Source organism: Oncorhynchus mykiss, chromosome 12 (assembly GCF_057628025.1).
Source record: "Oncorhynchus mykiss isolate SJ-2025 chromosome 12, ASM5762802v1, whole genome shotgun sequence".
NCBI classification, from domain to species: domain Eukaryota; kingdom Metazoa; phylum Chordata; class Actinopteri; order Salmoniformes; family Salmonidae; genus Oncorhynchus; species Oncorhynchus mykiss.
In genome coordinates this window covers 11023480-11048806 of record NC_143033.1, presented here as the reverse complement: position 1 = coordinate 11048806, position 25327 = coordinate 11023480, and the positions used below count along the sequence as shown (strand labels likewise).

General features: G+C 43.8%; 1 protein-coding gene across 8 annotated transcripts in view; it reads right to left on the bottom strand.

Moving 5' to 3' along the window:
• The window catches only part of ctif (cap binding complex dependent translation initiation factor), a 168186-nt gene that overhangs the window by 58633 nt on the left and 84226 nt on the right, over positions 1-25327 (bottom strand). For all 8 annotated transcript variants that reach the window (XR_016484794.1, XR_016484793.1, XR_016484792.1 and 5 more), the window contains one exon: positions 13662-13738. Coding sequence is in view for 4 of the 8 variants with exons in the window: in XM_090191460.1 (XP_090047586.1) it covers positions 13662-13738 (77 nt within the window). In the remaining 4 variants the exon portion in view is untranslated. The remainder of the gene's footprint in view (positions 1-13661; positions 13739-25327) is intronic.

The window sequence follows — 25327 nt, the reverse complement described above, 5'->3', positions numbered from 1 at the left end:
AGAGGAACTCTGGAGCTCTGTCAGAATGACCGTCAGGTTCTTTGGTCCCTGACCTGAGTCTCGGAGAGCTACGGACAATTCCTTCAACCTCATGGCCTGGTTTATGCTCTGACATGTACTGTCAACTGTGGGACCTTATATAGACTGTTACGTGCCTTTCCAAATAATGTCCAAGTTGTAGAAACATAAATGGAAATAGGATGTACGTGAGCTCAATTTTGAGTCTCATAGCATAGGGTCTGAATACTTAGTTTTTGTTTTTAATACATTTTCAACAATGTCTAAAAATCTGTTTTCGCTTTGTCATTATGGGTTATTGTGTAGATTTCACGAAGAAAAACATTTGTGTAATCAATTTTAGAATTGTGGAAAAGGGGAAGGGGGCTGAACACTTGGCAAACATATATATGTTAGGGGTTATATAATATCTGAAACATTGCAGTTAGGGGTTATATCATATCTCTGAAACATTGCAGTTAGGGGTTATATCATATCTCTGAAACATTGCAGTTAGGGGTTATATAATATCTCTGAAACATTGCAGTTAGGGGTTATATAATATCTCTGAAACATTGCAGTTAGGGGTTATATAATATCTGAAACATTACAGTTAGGGGTTATATCCTATCTCTGAAACATTGCAGTTAGTGGTTATATAATATTTGAAACATTGCAGTTAGGGGTTATATAATATCTGAAACATTGCAGTTAGGGGTTATATAATATCTGAAACATTGCAGTTAGGGGTTATATAATATCTGAAACATTGCAGACAGGGGTTATATAATATCTGAAACATTGCAGTTAGGGGTTATATAATATCTGAAACATTGCAGACAGGGGTTATATAATATCTCTGAAACATTGCAGACAGGGGTTATATAATATCTCTGAAACATTGCAGTTAGGGGTTATATAATATCTGAAACATTGCAGTTAGGGGTTATATAATATCTCTGAAACATTGCAGACAGGGGTTATATAATATCTGAAACATTGCAGTTAGGGGTTATATAATATCTGAAACATTGCAGTTAGTGGTTATATAATATCTGAAACATTGCAGTTAGTGGTTATATAATATCTGAAACATTGCAGTTAGGGGTTATATAATATCTGAAACATTGCAGACAGGGGTTATATAATATCTGAAACATTGCAGACAGGGGTTATATAATATCTGAAACATTGCAGTTAGGGGTTATATAATATCTGAAACATTGCAGTTAGTGGTTATATAATATCTGAAACATTGCAGTTAGTGGTTATATAATATCTGAAACATTGCAGTTAGTGGTTATATAATATCTGAAACATTGCAGTTAGGGGTTATATAATATCTGAAACATTGCAGACAGGGGTTATATAATATCTGAAACATTGCAGACAGGGGTTATATAATATCTGAAACATTGCAGTTAGGGGTTATATAATATCTGAAACATTGCAGTTAGGGGTTATATAATATCTCTGAAACATTGCAGACAGGGGTTATATAATATCTGAAACATTGCAGTTAGGGGTTATATAATATCTGAAACATTGCAGTTAGTGGTTATATAATATCTGAAACATTGCAGTTAGTGGTTATATAATATCTGAAACATTGCAGACAGGGGTTATATAATATCTGAAACATTGCAGTTAGGGGTTATATAATATCTCTGAAACATTGCAGTTAGGGGTTATATAATATCTCTGAAACATTGCAGACAGGGGTTATATAATATCTGAAACATTGCAGTCAGGGGTTATATAATATCTGAAACATTGCAGACAGGGGTTATATAATATCTGAAACATTGCAGTTAGGGGTTATATAATATCTCTGAAACATTGCAGTTAGTGGTTATATAATATCTGAAACATTGCAGACAGGGGTTATATAATATCTGAAACATTGCAGTTAGGGGTTATATAATATCTCTGAAACATTGCAGTTAGTGGTTATATAATATCTGAAACATTGCAGACAGGGGTTATATAATATCTGAAACGTTGCAACAGAAACAACTTTCCTGACAGGAAGATGAACATTCCTGTAAATCAGATCTAATCTCCACCCAGTTGACATGTCGGCTAAATTCAAAACATGTGTGCGTATCGTGTGTGTGTGTTTCCCCTACATGCACTTACCAGCGGCGCACCGAAACATGCCACCGCTAACACTGCCACCGCTGCTGAAAAAATCCTAGGGGAAACACTGTGTCTCCCTTCAAGACAGCAGCCCTAGCTGCCTCCCCCTTCCTTCCTCTGCAATCCACCGCAACTTCCTTCCACTGAACATAAGCCAGCAAAACAAGCCTTTCAGCAGAGCCATGGTTATGATGCTGTGTACACGTTCCGTCTTACTGTCCAGCAACAAATCAGGAACAAATTGCATCTGTAAATCATTCTAGATACATGTCCGTGTGTTTACTGTGTGTTTACTATGCACTGTGCGTGTACTGTGTGTTTACCGTTTACTGTGCGTTTAGTGTGTGTTTAGTGTATACTGTGTCTTCACTGTGTGTTTAGTGTTTACTGTGTGTTTACTGTGTTTAGTGTTTACTGTGTGTTTAGTGTTTACTGTGTGTTTAGTGTTTACTGTTTACTGTGTGTTTACTGTGTGTTTAGTGTTTACTGTGTCATTAGTGTTTACTGTGTCTTTAGTGTTTACTGTGTACTGTGTGTTTCAAATCAAGTCAAACTTTATTTCTCAGCGCCGAATACAACAAGTGTAGACCTTACCGTGAAATGCTTTCTTACAGGGCCTGAACCAACAGGGCAGTTCAAGAAGAGTTAAGAAATATTGACCAAATAAACTAAAGTAAAAAATAATAATAATAAAATGTAACACAATAACAATAATGTGTGGGGCTATACGCAGGGGGTACCGGTTAGTAATGAGACTATACGCAGGGGGTACCGGTTAGTAATGAGACTATACGCAGGGGGTACCGGTTAGTAATGAGACTATACGCAGGGGGTACCGGTTAGTAATGAGACTATACGCAGGGGGTACCGGTTAGTAATGAGGCTATATACAGGGGGTACCGGTTAGTAATGAGACTATACGCAGGGGGTACCGGTTAGTAATGAGACTATACGCAGGGGGTACCGGTTAGTAATGAGACTATACGCAGGGGGTACCGGTTAGTAATGAGACTATACGCAGGGGGTACCGGTTAGTAATGAGACTATACGCAGGGGGTACCGGTTAGTAATGAGACTATACGCAGGGGGTACCGGTTAGTAATGAGACTATACGCAGGGGGTACCGGTTAGTAATGAGACTATATACAGGGGGTACCGGTTAGTAATGAGACTATACGCAGGGGGTACCGGTTAGTAATGAGACTAAATACAGGGGGTACCGGTTAGTAATGAGACTATACACAGGGGGTACCGGTTAGTAATGAGACTAAATACAGGGGGTACCGGTTAGTAATGAGACTATACGCAGGGGGTACCGGTTAGTAATGAGACTAAATACAGGGGGTACCGGTTAGTAATGAGACTATATACAGGGGGTACCGGTTAGTAATGAGACTAAATACAGGGGGTACCGGTTAGTAATGAGACTATACACAGGGGGTACCGGTTAGTAATGAGACTAAATACAGGGGGTACCGGTTAGTAATGAGACTATATACAGGGGGTACCGGTTAGTAATGAGACTATACGCAGGGGGTACCGGTTAGTAATGAGACTATATACAGGGGGTACCGGTTAGTAATGAGACTATACACAGGGGGTACCGGTTAGTAATGAGACTATACGCAGGGGGTACCGGTTAGTAATGAGACTATATACAGGGGGTACCGGTTAGTAATGAGACTATATACAGGGGGTACCGGTTAGTAATGAGACTATACACAGGGGGTACCGGTTAGTAATGAGACTATACGCAGGGGGTACCGGTTAGTAATGAGACTATATACAGGGGGTACCGGTTAGTAATGAGACTATATACAGGGGGTACCGGTTAGTAATGAGACTATACACAGGGGGTACCGGTTAGTAATGAGACTATACACAGAGGGCACCGGTTAGTAATGAGACTATACACAGGGGGTACCGGTTAGTAATGAGACTATACACAGGGGGTACCGGTTAGTAATGAGACTATACACAGAGGGCACCGGTTAGTAATGAGACTATACGCAGGGGGTACCGGTTAGTAATGAGACTATACACAGAGGGCACCGGTTAGTTATGAGACTATACACAGGGGGTACCGGTTAGTAATGAGACTATACACAGGGGGTACAGGTTAGTAATGAGACTATACACAGGGGGTACCGGTTAGTAATGAGACTATACACAGGGGGTACCAGTTAGTAATGAGACTATACACAGGGGGTACCGGTTAGTAATGAGACTATACACAGGGGGTACAGGTTAGTAATGAGACTATACACAGGGGGTACCGGTTAGTAATGAGACTATACACAGGGGGTACCGGTTAGTAATGAGACTATACACAGGGGGTACCGGTTAGTAATGAGACTATACACAGAGGGTACCGGTTAGTAATGAGACTATATACAGGGGGTACCGGTTAGTAATGAGACTATACACAGGGGGTACCGGTTAGTAATGAGACTATACACAGGGGGTACCGGTTAGTAATGAGGCTATATACAGGGGGTACCGGTTAGTAATGAGACTATACACAGGGGGTACCGGTTAGTAATGAGACTATACACAGGGGGTACCGGTTAGTAATGAGACTATACACAGGGGGTACCGGTTAGTAATGAGACTATACACAGGGGGTACCGGTTAGTAATGAGACTATATACAGGGGGTACCGGTTAGTAATGAGACTATACACAGGGGATACAGGTTAGTAATGAGACTATATACAGGGGGTACCGGTTAGTAATGAGACTATACACAGGGGGTACCGGTTAGTAATGAGACTATACACAGGGGGTACCGGTTAGTAATGAGGCTATATACAGGTTAGTAATGAGGTTATACACAGGGGGTACCGGTTAGTAATGAGACTATATACAGGGGGTACCGGTTAGTAATGAGGCTATATACAGGTTAGTAATGAGGTTATACACAGGGGGTACCGGTTAGTAATGAGACTATACACAGGGGGTACCGGTTAGTAATGAGACTATACACAGGGGGTACCGGTTAGTAATGAGACTATATACAGGGGGTACCGGTTAGTAATGAGACTATACACAGGGGGTACAGGTTAGTAATGAGGTTATATACAGGGGGTAACGGTTAGTAATGAGGTTATACACAGGGGGTACCGATTAGTAATGAGGTTATATACAGGGGGTACCGGTTAGTAATGAGACTATATACAGGGGGTACCGGTTAGTAATGAGACTATACACAGGGGGTACCGGTTAATAATGAGACTATACACAGGGGGTACCGGTTAGTAATGAGACTATACACAGGGGGTACCGGTTAATAATGAGACTATATACAGGGGGTACCGGTTAGTAATGAGACTATACACAGGGGGTACCGGTTAGTAATGAGACTATATACAGGGGGTACCGGTTAGTAATGAGACTATACACAGGGGGTACCGGTTAGTAATGAGGTTATATACAGGTTAGTAATGAGGTTATATACAGGTTAATAATGAGGTTATATACAGGTTAATAATGATGCTATATACAGGTTAATAATGAGGCTACATACAGGTTAATAATGAGGTTATATACAAGTTAATAATGAGGTTATATACAGGGGGTACAGGTTAGTAATGAGGTTATATACAGGTGGTACTGGTTAGTAATGAGGTTATATACAGGGGTACAGGTTAGTCATGAGGTTATATACAGGGGGTTATGGTTAGTAATGAGGTTATATACAGGTGGTACTGGTTAGTCATGAGGTTATATACAGGGGGTACAGGTTAGTAATGAGGTTATATACAGGTGGTACTGGTTAGTAATGAGGTTATATACAGGGGTACAGGTTAGTAATGAGGTTATATACAGGGGGTTATGGTTAGTAATGAGGTTATATACAGGGGTACAGGTTAGTAATGAGGTTATATACAGGGGGTACCGGTTAGTAATGAGGCTACATACAGGCTAGTAATGAGGCTACATACAGGCTAGTAATGAGGCTACATACAGGCTAGTAATGAGGCTACATGCAGGTTAGTAATGAGGCTATATACAGGGGGTACTGAGTCAGTGTGCGGGGGTACAGGGTTGGTTGAGGTACATGTAGGGGGGGAGGGGGGTGAATGTAATAGTCTGGTGGTCATTTGATTAAGTTACTGTGTATGTATCGTGCACTGTGTACTGTATGTGTGTACTGTGTACTTTGTGTGTACTGTGTACTTTGTGTGTGTACTGTGTGTGTAACAGGGCCTTCTACTGTGTGTACGAGAGGAGCACTACAACAAACCCTATCAAATTAAATAAAAGCACTCCTTTCTCTTTCTTCTGAAAATAAATCATCTACATTCTCACCCCCTTGGAGTTGAAACATGAAATATATACGGAACTAAATGCTACATTTACTGTGTTGGTCCCGTGTTTCATGAGCTGAAATAAAAGAACCCAGAAATGTTCCATAAGCACAAAAAGCTTATTTCTCTCAAATTTGGTGAACAAATGTGTTTATATCCCTGTCAGTGAGCATTTCTCCTTTGCCAAGATAATCCATCCACCTGACAGGTGTGGCATATCAAGAAGCTGATTAAACAGCGTGATCATTACAGAGGTGCACCTTGTGCTGGAGACAATAAAGCGCCTCTTTAAAATGTGCAGTTTTGTCATACAACACAATGCCACAGATGTCTTAAGTTTTGAGGGAGTGTGCAATTGGCATACTGACTGCAGGAATGTCCACCAGAGCTATAGGAAGAGAATTTCATGTTCATTTCTCTATTATAAGCCGCCTCCAACGTCATTTTAGAGAATTTGGCAGTGATGATAATGCAAGGCCCCATGCCCCATGTCGCAAGGATCTGTATTCCTGGAAGCTAAACATGTCCCAGTTCTTCCATGGCCTGCATAGTCACCAGACATTGAGCATGTTTGGGATGCTCTGGATAAACGCGTACGACAGCGTGTTCCAGTTCAAGACAATATCCAGGAACTTCGCACAGCCATTGAAGAGGAGTGGGACAACATTCCACAGGCACAATCAACAGCCTGTCCTGGTGGTCACACAGACACTGGCTGGTGTACGCCCCTATTGTGATTCTTTTTGTAAAGGTATCTTTCACTAACAGATGATGCACATCTGTATTCCCAGTCATAAAATCCATAGATTAAGGCCTGGAATTTATTTTTAATTGACCGATTTCCTTATATGAACTGGAACTCAGTAAAAAATCTTGCGTTTATATTTTTGTCCAGTGTACATTAGCAATCCTGTCTCTGTAACCAAATGTGATAGGAGAGATGAATATTCATTATCACAAGCGGAGGTACGCCATCATACGTAAAACCTTCTGTTTGACTCTCTACCCTGCTGTCACGACCTCTGAATGCTCGGCTGTGAAAAGCCAACTGACATTTACTCCTGAGGTACTTACTGACCTGTTGCACCCTCTACAACCACTGTGATTATTATGACTCTGCTGGTCAACTATGACCATTTGAACATCTTGAAGAATGATCTGGCCTTAATGACCATGTTCTCTTGTAATATCCACCCGGCACAGCCAGAAGAGGACTGGCCTCCCCTTCCTCTGGTTCCTCTCTAGTTTTCTTCCTAGGGAGTTTTTTCATCTACATCTGCATTGCTTGCTGTTTGGGGTTTTAGGCTGGTTTCTGTACAGCACAGGCAGGCATCAGCAGGCAGGCATCAGCGGGCAGGCAGCAGTGGAGAAGAGGGACTGTATCCCAAATCACACTATTCCCTATATAGTGCACTACAAATAGGCAATTGGGTGCCATTTGGGACCCCGAATATGCTGGTTGGTGTGTGTGTGTGTGTTTATATGCGGTGTGTTCTGCAGCAAAGTGTTCCTGCCAGGGGAAAGATTTGTCCTTTAGCCAGAAAACTCTGACAAACAAGACCGCAGTGTCCTCCCTGCCAGCAGCGCGCGCGCACACACACACACACACACACACACACACACACACACACACACACACACACACACACACACACACACACACACACACACACACACACACACGCAGCAGTTCACACACACACCTCACAGAGACACAGCAGTGTATGTTGAGTACACATTCATCACAAAGAGAGAGAGGAGAGAGAGAGGGGAGGGGATAGAGGTGGGGGAGAGAGAGAAAGAGGGGAGAGGGGAGGGGATAGAGGTGGGGGAGAGAGAGAAAGAGGGGAGATGGGAGAGGAGGGCGAGAGAGAGAGAGAGAGAGAAGAGGGGGAGAGAGAAACGAGAGAAAAAAGAGAGAGAAGAGGGATGAAAGAAGAGAGAAGAGAATAGAAGAGGGAGAGGAGAGATTAAAGAAGAGACGAAGACAGGGGAGAGAAGAGAGAGGAGAGAAGAAAGAAGAGAAGAGAGAGAGGAGAGAGAAGTGGGGAGGGGAGAGAAGAGCTAGAGAAAAGAGGAGAGAAGAGAGAAAGAGGTGATGAGGGGGAGTGAGAAGGTCAGAGAGAGAGTGAAGGAAGGAGAAGGGCCACAGATGAGAGAAAGAATAGAGGAAAGGAGCGAGAGAATAGAGGTAGAGAAGGAGAGAGAGCGCCACCAAGTAAGCCAGCCAGCCAGTGATATGTGAGCTGTAGAGAGATGACAGAGAGAGAAAAGGACATCTGGACAGGTGTACTAGTAGCACCAGAAACTGTTCAGCAGACACTTCCTGTCACCTTTCTATACCGGCCCCCGTCTCTTTCTACCTCTTCCCCTATTACTACTACTCTCTCTCTCTTTCCACCTCTTCCCCTATTACTCTCTCTCTCTCTTTCTACCTCTTCCACTACTACTACTCTCTCTTTCTACCTCTTCCCCTATTACTACTACTCTCTCTCTCTTTCCACCTCTTCCCCTATTACTCTCTCTCTCTCTCTTTCTACCTCTTCCCCTATTACTACTACTCTCTCTCTCTCTTTCCACCTCTTCCCCTATTACTCTCTCTCTCTCTCTTTCTACCTCTTCCCCTACTACTACTCTCTCTCTCTTTCTACCTCTTCCCCTACTACTACTCTCTCTCTCTTTCCACCTCTTCCCCTATTACTCTCTCTCTCTCTCTCTACCTCTTCCACTACTACTACTCTCTCTCTCTTTCTACCTCTTCCACTACTACTACCTACTACTCTCTATCTTCCTACCTCTTCCCCTACTACTACTACTCTCTCTCTCTTTCTACCTCTTCCACTACTACTACTCTCTCTATCTTCCTACCTCTTCCCCTACTACTACTACTCTCTCTCTCTTTCTACCTCTTCCCCTACTACTACTCCCTCTCTCTTTCCACCTCTTCCCCTACTGCTACTACTCTCTCTCTCTTTCTACCTCTTCCCCTACTACTACTACTCTCTCTCTCTTTCTACCTCTTCCCCTACTACTACTCCCTCTCTCTGTCCACCTCTTCCCCTACTACTACTACTCTCTCTCTTTCCACCTCTTCCCCTATTACTACTACTCTCTCTCTCTTTCCACCTCTTCCCCTATTACTACTACTCTCTCTCTCTTTCCACCTCTTCCCCTATTACTCTCTCTCTCTTTCTACCTCTTCCCCTATTACTACTACTCTCTCTCTCTTTCCACCTCTTCCCCTATTACTCTCTCTCTCTTTCTACCTCTTCCCCTACTACTACTCTCTCTCTCTTTCTACCTCTTCCAGTACTACTACTCTCTCTCTCTCTTTCTACCTCTTCCCCTACTACTACTACTCTCTCTTTCTACCTCTTCCACTACTACTACTCTCTCTTTCTACCTCTTCCCCTACTACTACTACTCTCTCTCTCTTTCTACCTCTTCCCCTACTACTACTACTCTCTCTCTCTTTCTACCTCTTCCCCTACTACTACTACTCTCTCTCTTTCTACCTCTTCCCCTACTACTACTCTCTCTCTTTCTACCTCTTCCCCTACTACTACTCTCCCCCTACTACTCTCTTTCTACCTCTTCCCCTACTACTACTCTCTCTCTCTCTCTCTTCCTCTACTACTATTCTCTCTCTCTACCTCTTCCTCTACTACTACTCTCTCTCTCTACCTCTTCCCCTACTACTACTACTACTCTCTCTCTACCTATTCCCCTACTACTCTCTCTACCTCTTCCTCTACTACTACTCTCTCTCTCTCTCTCTACCTCTTCCTCTACTACTACTCTCTCTACCTCTTCACCTATTACTCTCTCTACCTCTTCCTCTACTACTACTCTCTCTCTCTCTCTACCTCTTCCTCTACTACTACGCTCTCTCTCTCTACCTCTACTACTTCTCTCTCTCTCTACCTCTTCCTCTACTACTTCTCTCTCTCTCTACCTCTTCTTCTACTACTACTCTCTCTCTCTCTCTTCCTCTACTACTATTCTCTCTCTCTACCTCGTCCTCTACTACTACTCTCTCTACCTCTTCCCCTACTACTACTACTACTCTCTCTCTACCTATTCCCCTACTACTCTCTCTACCTCTTCCTCTACTACTACTCTCTCTCTCTCTCTACCTCTTCCTCTACTACTACTCTCTCTCTACCTCTTCACCTATTACTCTCTCTACCTCTTCCTCTACTACTACTCTCTCTCTCTCTCTACCTCTTCCTCTACTACTACGCTCTCTCTCTACCTCTACTACTTCTCTCTCTCTCTACCTCTTCCTCTACTACTTCTCTCTCTCTCTACCTCTTCTTCTACTACTACTCTCTCTCTCTCTACCTCTTCCTCTACTACTACTCTCTCTGTCTCTCTACCTCTTCCTCTACTACTACTACTCTCTCTCTACCTCTTCACCTACTACTACTACTACTCTCTCTCTATACCTCTTCCTCTACTACTACTCTCTCTCTCTACTACTTCTCTCTCTCTACCTATTCCTCTACTACTTCTCTCTTTCTACCTCTTCTTCTACTAATACTCTCTCTCTCTACCTCTTCCTCTACTACTACTCTCTCTCTACCTCTTCATCTACTACTACTCTCCCTCTACCTCTTTCTCTACTACTCTGTCTCTCTACCTCTTCCTCTACTACTACTCTCTCTCTCTACCTCTTCCTCTACTACTACTCTCACTCTCTCTCTACCTCTTCCTCTACTACTACTCTCTCTCTCTCTACCTCTTCCCCTACTACTACTCTCTCTCTTCCTCTACTACTACTCTCTCTCTACCTCTTCCCCTACTACTACTACTACTCTCTCTCTACCTCTTCCCCTACTACTACTCTCTCGCTCTACCTCTTCCTCTACTACTACTCTCTCTCTACCTCTTCCTCTACTACTACTCTCTCTCTCTCTACCTCTACTACTTCTCTCTCTCTCTACCTCTTCCCCTACTACAACTCTCTCTCTACCTCTTCCCCTACTACTACTCTCTCTCTCTACCTCTTCCCCTACTACTACTACTCTCTCTCTCTACCTCTTCCCCTACTACTATTCTCTCTCTCTCTCTACCTCTTCCTCTACTACTACTCTCTCTCTCTCTCTACCTCTTCCTCTACTACTACTCTCTCTCTCTCTACCTCTTCCTCTACTACTACTCTCTCTCTACCTCTTTCTCTCTCTCTACCTCTTCCCCTACTACTACTCTCTCTCTCTCTACCTCTTCCCCTACTACTCTCTCTACCTCTTCCTCTACTACTACTCTCTCTCTCTACCTCTTCCCCTACTACTACTCTCTCTCTCTACCTCTTCCTCTACTACTCTCTCTCTACCCCTACTACTTTCTCTCTCTCTACCTCTTCCTCTACTACTACTACTCTCTCTCTACCACTTCCTCTACTACTACTCTCTCTCTACCTCTTTCTCTCTCTCTACCTCTTCCCCTACTACTACTCTCTCTCTACCTCTTCCTCTACTACTACTCTCTCTCTCTACCTCTCTCTCTCTCTCTCTACCTCTTCCCCTACTACTCTAAGTAGTTTTTTACATTGGATGTGTCTCAATCCACCACATGTAACACTCTGCATCTGTGGTGAACGGTGACAGAGTCAGAGCGGTGTTCGTCAGACCATGAGACATCCCGAAAAATCGGTAATTCTCACAAAATGGTCTGTAGCGTCCGACCAGCTCGGCCAACAAATGATTATGACCCATGTTTTGTTAAAAGGTGGTGGAAAACTCTGTCTCAGGCACCGCTCCAGAATCTCCCATAACAATTGAGTTGAGATCTGTGCACTAACACACACACACACACACACACACACACACACACACACACACACACACACACACACACTTTAAACCCCCTGTGCCCCATTGAGACCCCTCTTTCAAAGGCATTAACACCTCTTCTTCTAGTCACGGAAGACAAGGTAATGGGCGACTGGGTGTTGTTATTCATGACCCTAAACATGATCACCTCATGTAAGTTGGGCTGCAGGAGTGACACGTCTCACGTTTGACTAATTGTGGTTCTTTGTATATAAAAAAAAATATATATATATATATATATATATATATATATATATATATATATATATATATATATATATATATATATATATATATATATACACAAAAAAAAAAATTTAAAACACACGTGGCGTTAAGTTGTTTTGGGAAACTGGTACTGTCAAGTTTCATTCTTAAAAATAACCTAACAGATGAAATGATGAAAGATGCCTACTTTATATATATATATATATACACACTTAATATAATATACTTTATATATTATATACTACCTAGTTCACAGGTTGACCGCAAGTATGTAAAAATGGTACTAATATTCACTTTTATTCAAAATGGATTTGTAAAATAATACCGAGGGTATTTGGAGAATACCGTACAACCCAGAGCCGTACAGCTCAGAGCCATAGAACTGCAGCATTATCATCAGTCAATCTTTAAAAAGTCAAATCGTAGCCATCATGTTCAGCAACAACTACCTCATACGACCATGCAGTAGTACAAGACAAACCACAGGCAACATTACAAATCTAACCACAGCTATTTAACCCACAACAACAACAAAGCACACAATCACTGTTTGAAATCAATTACCTAACGCAGCTTAAAAAAAGGGAAGAACGGATAGAAAGAGAAGAGAAGAAAGAGTCAGTAAAATCTCTCTCTCTCTCTGGCTCAACTTTCCTCTTTTTCACAGTCAGACACCCAAATATTTTCTTTCCTCCGTTGTTTCTTAGCAACAGGGGAGAACGTTCCACTGACGTCATGCAGTGGGAGACATTTTAAGCAGATTAAACTGCGATTAAACTCATTTAATTGAGTGAAGGAACGTTGAACGCCGCAGTGAGAGAGAGAGAACTCAGAGAGGCTCATGTCGACAGTCACACGTGATTGGGGATGACAGCATTTGAATCCAAAATTGCACCCTATTCCCTATATAGTGCAATACTAAAAACCTTTGAGGCACAGACAATTAGACTCAGACACACAGACCAGAAGACCTTTCTGTCTATGTGTAAGAGAGTCTGGGACCAGGAGAATTCCTGCTTTTACACTGCTTTGGCTGGAGAGAAGAGTTAAGGGTTCTGGGCTGACAGTGTTTCATCAGCGCTGCAACAACACTCCAGGAGAGGAGTGTGTGTGTGTGTGTGTGTGTGTGTGTGTGTGTGTGTGTGCTTGCTTACCGTCGGTCGTTCCTCCTGCGTCGGAAGAGCGTTTTGGTGTGTGCGATCTCTGCTTCATTAGGCAGGGGCAGGAAACCCTGCAGACAGAGAGCGAACTAGCAAACACTCATCTAAAGCAAGTCACAGTACACCAACAGAGTGTGCAGTCTACAGCCACTACTTCATCCATTAAACAGTGGTACAGTATGGTTGTTGTCAGTCAAGACCGGTCCGTCTGTCTGGTGTTGCCTTGGTTACAGATGCTGAACTACAAGTGTGAGGAGGAGGAAGGCCGAGGAAGGGTGTGTGTGTAAAAGTGTTAAGGTGTGTGCATAGCGTGTGTGTACGTCTGAGTTATATGTGGATAAAATGGTAATATATAATATATTTGAATATGTGTGTGGTGGGTTGGTTGCCTGGCAACCCATCTACATTGCTCCAGGCCAACTGACGTTTCTTCTCCACAGTGAGTCTGGATTTGCTTTTCTCCCCGACGATTTCTAGAATGCGAACACATTCTAACCACTCTGATTTGTCCCAGAAACCAATGGGTTGGGCCAGAGCCGGCCTATATGAAATTCAACTCTGATTGGTTAGATTTGATAGAGATGATCCAATTGCTGATAAAACTTTTTTTTACAATGTCCTCATTTTAAAGTCACACAAAATACTTATACTGTAGGATGGCCGTTTCAGACTAAATGTAGGTAGCGATCGATGGAGCACCGGAATTCAATTCAAGGTGAGTCGTCAGGCAAGGCAAGTTGGCATTGCGGGGTGTGAATGAGTGTAGAATGTGAGTTTAAACACCTGCAGTGTGACTGTGTGTGTGTGTGACGGAGAAGTCCATCACTGGCCGCGGGCAGCGTTTGGCACACTGACACCTACACACATTCCTGCTTCGTTATCAGCTACGTTAACAATGCGGGTCGACAGTTAACTTCTCTTGTACTAGACATTGCACACTCTGTTCTTACTCCATGTCAGTAGCGGTGGGATTGTGTCAATGTGTTATATTGGTATATATTGTATCATGAGAAACGTGTTGTAATGTATATAATTCATTATGTTTAGCTGAGTGGAAAATGTAGGCTTTGACAAAGGGAATTGCTTAATGAATTAGTGCTGGGTATGTTCTGATGGGAGGGTCTTCCCCTACAAAAGGAGCCTCTCTCTCAGTTCAAGGGGGGAACCATATTGTATGGAGCAGCGTCGAGTTTTAGCTGTCCCCATAATGGTTACTTTGGATGGCAGTACTGTTGTTTTTCTTCTGGATTCACTCTGTAAATAAACACCATGGGATTCACTCTGTAAATAAACACCCTGGGATTCACTCTGTAAATAAACACCCTGAGATTCACTCTGTAAATGAACACCCTGGGATTCACTCTGTAAATAAACACCCTGAGATTCACTCTGTAAATAAACACCCTGGGATTCACTCTGTAAATAAACACCCTGGGATTCACTCTGTAAATAAACACCCTGGGATTCACTCTGTAAATAAACACCCTGGGATTCACTCTGTAAATAAACACCCTGGGATTCACTCTGTAAATAAACACCCTGGGATTCACTCTGTAAATAAACACCCTGGGATTCACTCTGTAAATAAACACCCTGGGATTCACTCTGTAAATAAACACCCTGGGATTCACTCTGTAAATAAACACCCTGGGATTCACTCTGTAAATAAACACCCTGGGATTCACTCTGTAAATAAACACCCTGGGATTCACTCTGTAAATAAATACCCTGGGATTCACTCTGTAAATAAATACCCTGGGATTCACTCTAGCCTTCTGGTCTACTCTACGTGACTGTGTGTGACCACAGGCTCTCTCTGCAGTGTGACCACAGGCTCTCTCTGCAGTGTGACCACAGGCTCTCTCTACAGTGTTACTGTGTGACCACAGGCTCTCTCTGCAGTGTTACTGTGCGTGACCACAGGCTCTCTCTTTAGTGTGACTACAGGCTCTCTCTGCAGTGTGACTACAGGCTCTCTCTGCAGTGTGACCACAGGCTCTCTCTGCAGTGTGACCACAGGCTCTCTCTGCAGTGTGACCACAGGCTCTCTCTGCAGTGTTACTGTGCGTGACCACAGGCTCTCTCTTTAGTGTGACCACAGGCTCTCTCTGCAGTGTTACTGTGCGTGACCACAGGCTCTCTCTTTAGTGTGACCACAGGCTCTCTCTGCAGTGTGACCACAGGCTCTCTCTGCAGTGTGACCACAGGCTCTCTCTGCAGTGTCTGTTATCTTCCCATCAGCAGCGTCTGCACAGGAAAAACTGGAAACCCCAACTCTGGGGCAGGCAGACGCCCTCCCTACAGACTAGAGGTCGACCGATTAATCGGAATGGCCGATATATATATATATATTTTTTTTTTACACCTTTATTTAATCTTTATTTAACTAGGCAAGTCAGTTAAGAACACATTCTTATTTTCAATGACGGCCTAGGAATGGTGGGTTAACTGCCTTGTTCAGGGGCAAAACGACAGATTTTCACCTCGTCAGCTCGGGGGATCCAATCTTGCAAGCTTACAGTTAACTAGTCCAACGCAATAACGACCTGCCTCTCTCTCGTTGCACTCCACAAGTAAGCAAAGGTAAGTTGCTAGCTAGCATTAAACTTATCTTATAAAAAACAATCAATCATAATCACTAGTTAACTACACATGGTTGATGATATTACTAGATATTATCTAGCATGTCCTGCGTTGCATATAATCTGACTGAGCATACAAGTATCTAAGTATCTGACTGAGCGGTGGTATGCAGAATCAGGCGCGTAAACATTCATTCAAACAGCACTTTCGTGCGTTTTGCCAGCAGCTCTTCGTTGTGCCACTCCAGCCACTTTAATAATGGGAATTGATGGGAAATGATGTAAAATATATCACTAGCCACTTTACAGCATTGCGCTGTTTATGACTGCTGTTTTTGACTTCAAGACTTCAAGCCTATCAACTCCCTATACCAGTCTGCTGTTCCCACATGCTTCAAGAGGGCCACCATTGTTCCTGTTCCCAAGAAAGCTAAGGTAACTGAGCTAAACGACTACTGCCCCATAGCACTCACTTCCGTCATCATGAAGTGCTTTGAGAGACTAGTCAAGGACCATATCACCTCCACCCTACCTGACACCCTAGACCCACTCCAATTTGCTTACCGCCCAAATAGGTCCACAGACGATGCAATCTCAACCTCACTGCCCTAACCCTTCTGGACAAGAGGAATACCTATGTGAGAATGCTGTTCATCGACTACAGCTCGGCATTCAACACCATAGTACCCTCCAAGCTCGTCATCAAGCTCGAGACCCTGGGTCTCGACCCCGCCCTGTGCAACTGGGTACTGGTCTTCCTGACAGGCCGCCCCCAGGTGGTGAGGGTAGGCAACAACATCTCCACCCCGCTGATCCTCAACACTGGGGCCCCACAAGGGTGCGTTCTGAGCCCTCTCCTGTACTCCCTGTTCACCCACGACTGCGTGGCCACGCACGCCTCCAACTCAATCATCAAGTTTGCGGACGACACAACAGTCGTAGGCTTGATTACCAACAACGACGAGACGGCCTACAGGGAGGAGGTGAGGGCCCTCGGAGTGTGGTGTCAGGAAAATAACCTCACACTCAACGTCAACAAAACTAAGGAGATGATTGTGGACTTCAGGAAACAGCAGAGGTAACACCCCCCTATCCACATCGATGGAACAGTAGTGGAGAGGGTAGTAAGTTTTAAGTTCCTCGGCATACACATCACAGACAAACTGAATTGGTCCACTCACAGACAGCATCGTGAAGAAGGCGCAGCAGCGCCTCTTCAACCTCAGGAGGCTGAAGAAATTAGGCTTGTCACCAAAAGCACTCACAAACTTCTACAGATGCACAATCGAGAGCATCCTGGCGGGCTGTATCACCGCCTGGTACGGCAACTGCTCCGCCCACAACCGTAAGGCTCTCCAGAGGGTAGTGAGGTCTGCACAACGCATCACCGGGGGCAAACTACCTGCCCTCCAGGACACCTACACCACCCGATGTTACAGGAAGGCCATAAAGATCATCAAGGACAACAACCACCCGAGCCACTTCCTGTTCACCCCGCTATCATCCAGAAGGCGAGGTCAGTACAGGGGCATCAAAGCAGGGACCGAGAGACTGAAAAACAGCTTCTATCTCAAGGCCATCAGACTGTTAAACAGCCACCACTAACATTGAGTGGCTGCTGCCAACACACTGACTCAACTCCAGCCACTTTAATAATGGGAATTGATGGGAAATGATGTAAAATATATCACTAGCCACTTTAAACAATGCTACCTAATATAATGTTTACATACCCTACATTATTCATCTCATATGTATACGTATATACTGTACTCTATATCATCTACTGCATCCTTATGTAATACATGTATCACTAGCCACTTTAACTATGCCACTTTGTTTACATACTCATCTCATATGTATATACTGTACTCGATACCATCTACTGTATCTTGCCTATGCTGCTCTGTACCATCACTCATCCATATATCTTTATGTACATTTTCTTTATCCCCTTACACTGTGTATAAGACAGTAGTTTTGGAATTGTTAGTTAGATTACTTGTTGGTTATTACTGCATTGTCGGAACTAGAAGCACAAGCATTTCGCTACACTCGCATTAACATCTGCTAACCATGTGTATGTGACAAATAAAATTTGATTGATTGATTGATTGATTAGGCTGGTGTAACCGAAGTGAAATGGCTAGCTAGTTAGCACGCACTAATAGCGTTTCAAACGTCACCTGCTCTGAGCCTTCTAGTAGTTGTTCCCCTTGCTCTGCATGGGTAACGCTGCTTCGATGGTGGCTGTTGTTGTGTTGCTGGTTCGACCCCAGGGAGGAGCGAGGAGAGGGATGGAGGCTATACTGTTACACTGGCAATACTAAAGTGCCTATAAGAACATCCAACAGTCAAAGGTATATGAAATACAAATGGTATAGAGGGAAATAGTCCTATAATTCCTATAATAACTACATCCTAAAACTTCTTACCTGGGAATATTGAAGACTCATGTTAAAAGGAACCACCAGCTTTCATATATTCTCATGTTCTGAGCAAGGAACTTAAACGTTAGCTTTCTTACATGGCACATATTGCACTTTTACTTCTCCAACACTTTGTTTTTGCATTATTTAAACCAAATTGAACATGTTTCATTTTATTTGAGGTTAAATTGATTTTATTGATGTATTATATTAAGTTAAAATAAGTGTTCATTCAGTATTGTTGTAATTGTCATTATTACAAATACATTTTTTTTATTTTTTTTATTGTCTGATTAATCGGTATCGGCTTTTTTGGTCCTCCAATTATCGGTATCGGTGTTGAAAAATCAGAAATCGGTCGACCTCTACTACAGACACTTTAATCCCCCACTCTGCTGGGGCAGGCAGACGCCCTCAGCCCCACACTTTAATGGCACTTCAGTCATCAGAAATCAGGCGTGCCGCAGCGCCAGAGGAGCCAGCCAGGGTCGGGCAGAACCACGTCAGATGTTTTCCATCACAGTGTTCTTCCCCTGTATCACTTTGACTGACAGCTCCAGTCACCAATGAGAGCGAGGGAGAAGAGCCCATATAAACACACCCAATTACTCGTAGGCTTTACAGTCACACAAGTGTGATGCTGATGCTTGTCACCAGTAACACAATTCAATACAAAACATGTAATATTGAGTTTCATCCCGTTGGCCCTCAGAACAGCCTCAACTCATTGGGACATGGATGCTTGAGTCGAAAGCGTTCCACAGGGATACTGTCCCCATGTTGACTCCAAGTTGGCTGGATGTCCTTTGGGTGGTGGAGCTTGCTTAATAGACACAGGAAACTGTTTTGAGTGTGAAAAACCCAGCAGCATTGCATTTCTTGACCCAAACCGTTGCGCCTGGCACCTACTACCATACCCTGTGGAAAGGAACTTAAATATTTGGGTCTTGCCCATGTCTCAACCCGTCTCAACCCCTTCATCTACACAAATCCTTTTACTGTTTGCTTTAGAGTGCCAGATGAGGGTTTGCACTTTTCAGATGATTAGTTTCATTGCTCAATCAAGCACAGCTAAAGGGTTTGAAATGACTTCAATTAGTATTTGATCAGTATCTGTTCAGTTCAGATCCATTCAGAAAGAAGTGAAACTTTCCAGAGAGTCTGGGCTCGGAGGTCTGGAAAGTTCCATTTCTTTCTGAATGACCTGGATCTGAATTGAACAGACTTGGGTTCCTTCCCTCCTAGAGTCCCCTGGGCTAGCAGAGAGAGAGAGTTGGACAGAGCAAGACAGAAAGAGACAGAGCGCGAGAGAGAGTGTGTGTTGGACAGAGAAAGACAGAAAGAGACAGAGCGCAAGAGAGAGAGTGTGTGTTGGACAGAGCAAGACAGAAAGAGAGAGCGAGAGAGAGAGTTGGACAGAGCAAGACAGAAAGAGACAGAGCGAGAGAGAGTTGGACAGAGCAAGACAGAAAGAGAGAGCGCGAGAGAGAGTGTGTGTTGGACAGAGCAAGACAGAAAGAGAGAGCGCAAGAGAGAGTGTGTGTTGGACAGAGCAAGACAGAAAGAGAGAGCGCGAGAGAGAGAGTTGGACAGAGCAAGACAGAAAGAGACAGAGCGAGAGAGAGAGAGAGAGTTGGACAGAGCAAGACAGAAAGAGACAGAGCGAGAGAGAGAGATGGACAGAGCAAGACAGAAAGAGACAGAGCGCGAGAGAGAGAGTTGGACAGAGCAAGACAGAAAGAGACAGAGCGAGAGAGAGAGAGTGAGTGTGTATTGTGTGTGAAGCCCCACAGCCCCCAGAAACACAGGGATTATACTTGGTGTAACAGAGACACACACAGAGCACTGAGCCGTTCACCTGCACTGAAACACCATCACACTACTTGTAGTTACACATTTGATAACACAGTCTGTCTGGGAGGTTTGAACTATAAAAGTGGAACTTTCAGCGTTTTAATTAGTAGTCAATATCAAATAAAAATTCCCAGTTTGTTACAAAACCAACTTTATAAGAGGTTTTAAAAATAGTTTCTATTTGACTCAGCGTTCCATGACGTACACTAAGGCATTGTTGGCAGAATAGATGGATGCAGTTCAATGCATGATTAATATAATTCACCAATACATGTCTTGGTAGTCCAAAACATATTGCTATCAGGTTGTAGATCACAGCTACAGCTACAGCTACTGGTACATTGTTTACTGCCTCCACCCATTCGGGATGCACTGTTTCACTTTAAATTACTCAATATGTTTAACACAAACTGTAACTAAGGCTGGGAATGTCAATACAATCAAACTAGCAAGGGCAATGATCACAAGTCAGTCAAAACATGGCTAATAGACTACTTATCTATTTATGTTGCAACCTAAAAACACATTGAGCCTAACGTTAGCTAAGCTAGCTGCTGGGAGGATATCATTGGACGGGTGGCCAACCCCTATGACCTCTGTCATTGCCAACAAAGGGTATATAAAGTATTGAGATAAACTTTTGTTATTGACCAAATACTTATTTTCCACCATCATTTGCAAATAAATTCATAAAAAATCCTACAATGTGATTTTCTGGATTTGTTTCTCCTAATTTTGTCTGTCATGGTTGAAGTTTACCTATGATGAAAATTACAGGCCTCTCTCATCTTTTTAAGTGGGAGAACTTGCACAATTGGTGGTTGACTAAATACTTTTTTGCCCCACTGTACACACACATATATATAATTTTAAAAAAGCGTAATTCTTCCTGGGGAGTATATGAACAGATTTGAATAAGATGTCATGTTGCTAAAACGCTGTCAGTTCCACTTTCATGTTGCTGGTATTTATTTCAAACATAAGTTTTTTTTCTATCTTACTAAGTTACTGCTGCTGGGGTGGGGGGGGGGGCTCTGATTGGTGGAGTCTGATTGGATACATGTGTGTGGAGGGAGGAGAAGGGAAGAGAGCTCTGCCCTGGGGACTGAGAGGAGGAGAGAGGAAGAGAGCTCTGCCCTGGGGACTGAGAGGAGAGAGGAAGAGAGCTCTGCCCTGGGGACTGAGAGGAGAGAGGAAGAGAGCTCTGCCCTGAGGACTGAGAGGAGAGAGGAAGAGAGCTCTGCCCTGGTGACAGAGGAGGAGAGAGGAAGAGAGCTCTGCCCTGAGGACTGAGGAGGAGAGAGGAAGAGAGCTCTGCTCTGGTGACAGAGGAGGAGAGAGGAAGAGAGCTCTGCCCTGGGGACTGAGGAGGAGAGAGGAAGAGAGCTCTGCCCTGGTGACAGAGGAGGAGAGAGGAAGAGAGCTCTGCCCTGGGGACTGAGAGGAGGAGAGAGGAAGAGAGCTCTGCCCTGGGGACTGAGGAGGAGGAGAGAGGAAGAGAGCTCTGCCCTGGGGACTGAGGAGGAGAGAGGAAGAGAGCTCTGCCCTGGGGACTGAGAGGAAGCGAGAGGAGAGGGAAAGAGAGCTCTGCCCTGAGGACTGACAGAGGAGGAGAGCGCTCTGCCCTGAGGACAGAGGAGGAGAGAGGAGAGGGGAAGAGAGCTCTGCCCTGAGGACAGAGGAGGAGAGGGGAAGAGAGCTCTGCCCTGAGGACTGACAGAGGAGAAGAGAGGACTGCCCTGAGGACTGACAGAGGAGAAGAAAGCTCTGCCCTGAGGACAGAGGAGGAGAGAGGAGAGGGAAAGAGAGCTCTGCCCTGAGGACAGAGTGGAAAGGGGAAGAGGGCTCCACCATGCTGGGGTGGGCAAGATAAAGGGACACTCGTCTTCCTCACCCAAACTCATGGGTCTACACAGCGGCTGTATGAAGAGACTACCAGACAGCCAACAACATGGCCATCCAATCAATGTCCCTGATTCCAGGTCAGTTGAAGAGGCCAACACAACATGGCCATCCAATCAATGTCCCTGATTCCAGGTCAGTTGAAGAGGCCAACACAACATGGCCATCCAATCAATGTCCCTGATTCCAGGTCAGTTGAAGAGGCCAAACACAACATGGCCATCCAATCAATGTCCCTGATTCCAGGTCAGTTGAAGAGGCCAAACACAACATGGCCATCCAATCAATGTCCCTGATTCCAGGTCAGTTGAAGAGGCATACACCAAGACATAATGGTGGGCAAGCAGAGGAGATACCAGTGTAGTTTGCTTCGATGGGAAATAAACACTGATTAGTGCCAAATGTCCATTCCCAATAAGTCTGCTTCATTCAGGGTTGAAGAGGGTAACTCCAGAGAACGCTCTGAGCCAGGGACCCAAAGGAAAGTGGGAGGGAGGGAGGGAGGAGGAGAGGAAGAGAGGGGGGGGGGGGGGGGATGAGGGGCAGAGGTGCATGTTTAGCTACTGTTGTTTTCCTATAGGATATCATTAGCTGTAATCCAGCTTCCAGATGGTTTACCAGGTGACTGTCTCAACTCCAGTATACTTAGTCATCAAAGCTAGAGGGGAAAAAATGTCAATATTTATACAAATGTTAGATTTGGGGTTTGCATGAGAATCTGTTGTGCCTCTTTCCATCATAATGTAAGAGTTTTAGGAAATAGAGAAAAAAATACCCTTTTCGATATTCCAACTCAGACGGCAGTATTTTGTTTATAGATGGACGTTATCTCCCTGAGCAGCTTTCAGACTCAGCAGACAGCAGTATTTTGTTTAGAGATGGACGTTATCTCCCTGAGCAGCTTTCAGACTCAGCAGACGGCAGTATTTTGTTTATAGATGGACGTTATCTCCCTGAGCAGCTTTCAGACTCAGCAGACGGCAGTATTTTGTTTAGAGATGGACGTTATCTCCCTGAGCAGCCTTCAGACTCAGCAGACGGCAGTATTTTGTTTAGAGATGGACGTTATCTCCCTGAGCAGCTTTCAGACTCAGCAGACGGCAGTATTTTGTTTATAGATGGACGTTATCTCCCTGAGCAGCTTTCAGACTCAGCAGACAGCAGTATTTTGTTTATAGATGGACGTTATCTCCCTGAGCAGCTTTCAGACTCAGCAGACGGCAGTATTTTGTTTATAGATGGACGTTATCTCCCTGAGCAGCTTTCAGACTCAGCAGACGGCAGTATTTTGTTTATAGATGGACGTTATCTCCCTGAGCAGCTTTCAGACTCAGCAGACGGCAGTATTTTGTTTATAGATGGACGTTATCTCCCTGAGCAGCTTTCAGACTCAGCAGACGGCAGTATTTTGTTTATAGATGGACGTTATCTCCCTGAGCAGCTTTCAGACTCAGCAGACGGCAGTATTTTGTTTATAGATGGACGTTATCTCCCTGAGCAGCTTTCAGACTCAGCAGACGGCAGTATTTTGTTTAGAGATGGACGTTATCTCCCTGAGCAGCTTTCAGACTCAGCAGACGGCAGTATTTTGTTTATAGATGGACGTTATCTCCCTGAGCAGCTTTCAGACTCAGCAGACAGCAGTATTTTGTTTATAGATGGACGTTATCTCCCTGAGCAGCTTTCAGACTCAGCAGACGGCAGTATTTTGTTTATAGATGGACGTTATCTCCCTGAGCAGCTTTCAGACTCAGCAGACGGCAGTATTTTGTTTATAGATGGACGTTATCTCCCTGAGCAGCTTTCAGACTCAGCAGACGGCAGTATTTTGTTTATAGATGGACGTTATCTCCCTGAGCAGCTTTCAGACTCAGCAGACAGCAGTATTTTGTTTATAGATGGACGTTATCTCCCTGAGCAGATTTCAGACTCAGCAGACAGCAGTATTTTTTGCTGGAATAGCATTTTTCAAAACCTGTCATCGGTGCAGATTAAAATAAAGAAATAAACATTTGATGAGAAACGTAAGGTTTCTCTCCAGCCTCATTCAGACCAGACTTGATAGGAAAATAATAGCATAAAGCCTATAGGAAAACGGTAGCATAAAACCTATAGGAAAACAGTAGCATAAAGCCTATAGGAAAACGGTAGCATAAAGCCTATAGGAAAATAGTAGCATAAAGCCTATAGGAAAATAATAGCATAAAGCCTATAGGAAAATAATAGCATAAAGCCTATAGGAAAACGGTAGCATAAAGCCTATAGGAAAACGGTAGCATAAAGCCTATAGGAAAACGGTAGCATAAAGCCTATAGGAAAACAGTAGCATAAAGCCTATAGGAAAACAGTAGCATAAAGCCTATAGGAAAACAGTAGCATAAAGCCTATAGGAAAACAGTAGCATAAAGCCTATAGGAAAACAGTAGCATAAAGCCTATAGGAAAACAGTAGCATAAAGCCTATAGGAAAACAGTAGCATAAAGCCTATAGGAAAACAGTAGCATAAAGCCGATCAAGTTCGGTATGACATTATCATGTGTACTACATATAAAGACCCGCGTCTTTAGTGAACTCTACCCACCCAGCGACTTGATAAGAAACACTGTAGTATGGTCTCTCTCTCATAGTATAACCTTGTGTTACGTGAGCAGAGGAGCAAAGCCAGACTCAGGCAGCAGACTCAGGCAGCAGACTGTAGATAGACAGGGGGGAGGACGGGACCAGACTAACAGGTAGAAAGGGCCAGACTGATCAGAGTATGCTCAGCACATCTCCCCCAGCTAGGCCAAGGAAAGAGAAGTCATAAGTCATTGAGAGCAAGAAAGCCTGTTATAATATATATATACACATCTATATGTATTTTACCAGGGAAGCTGACCGAGAACACGTTCTC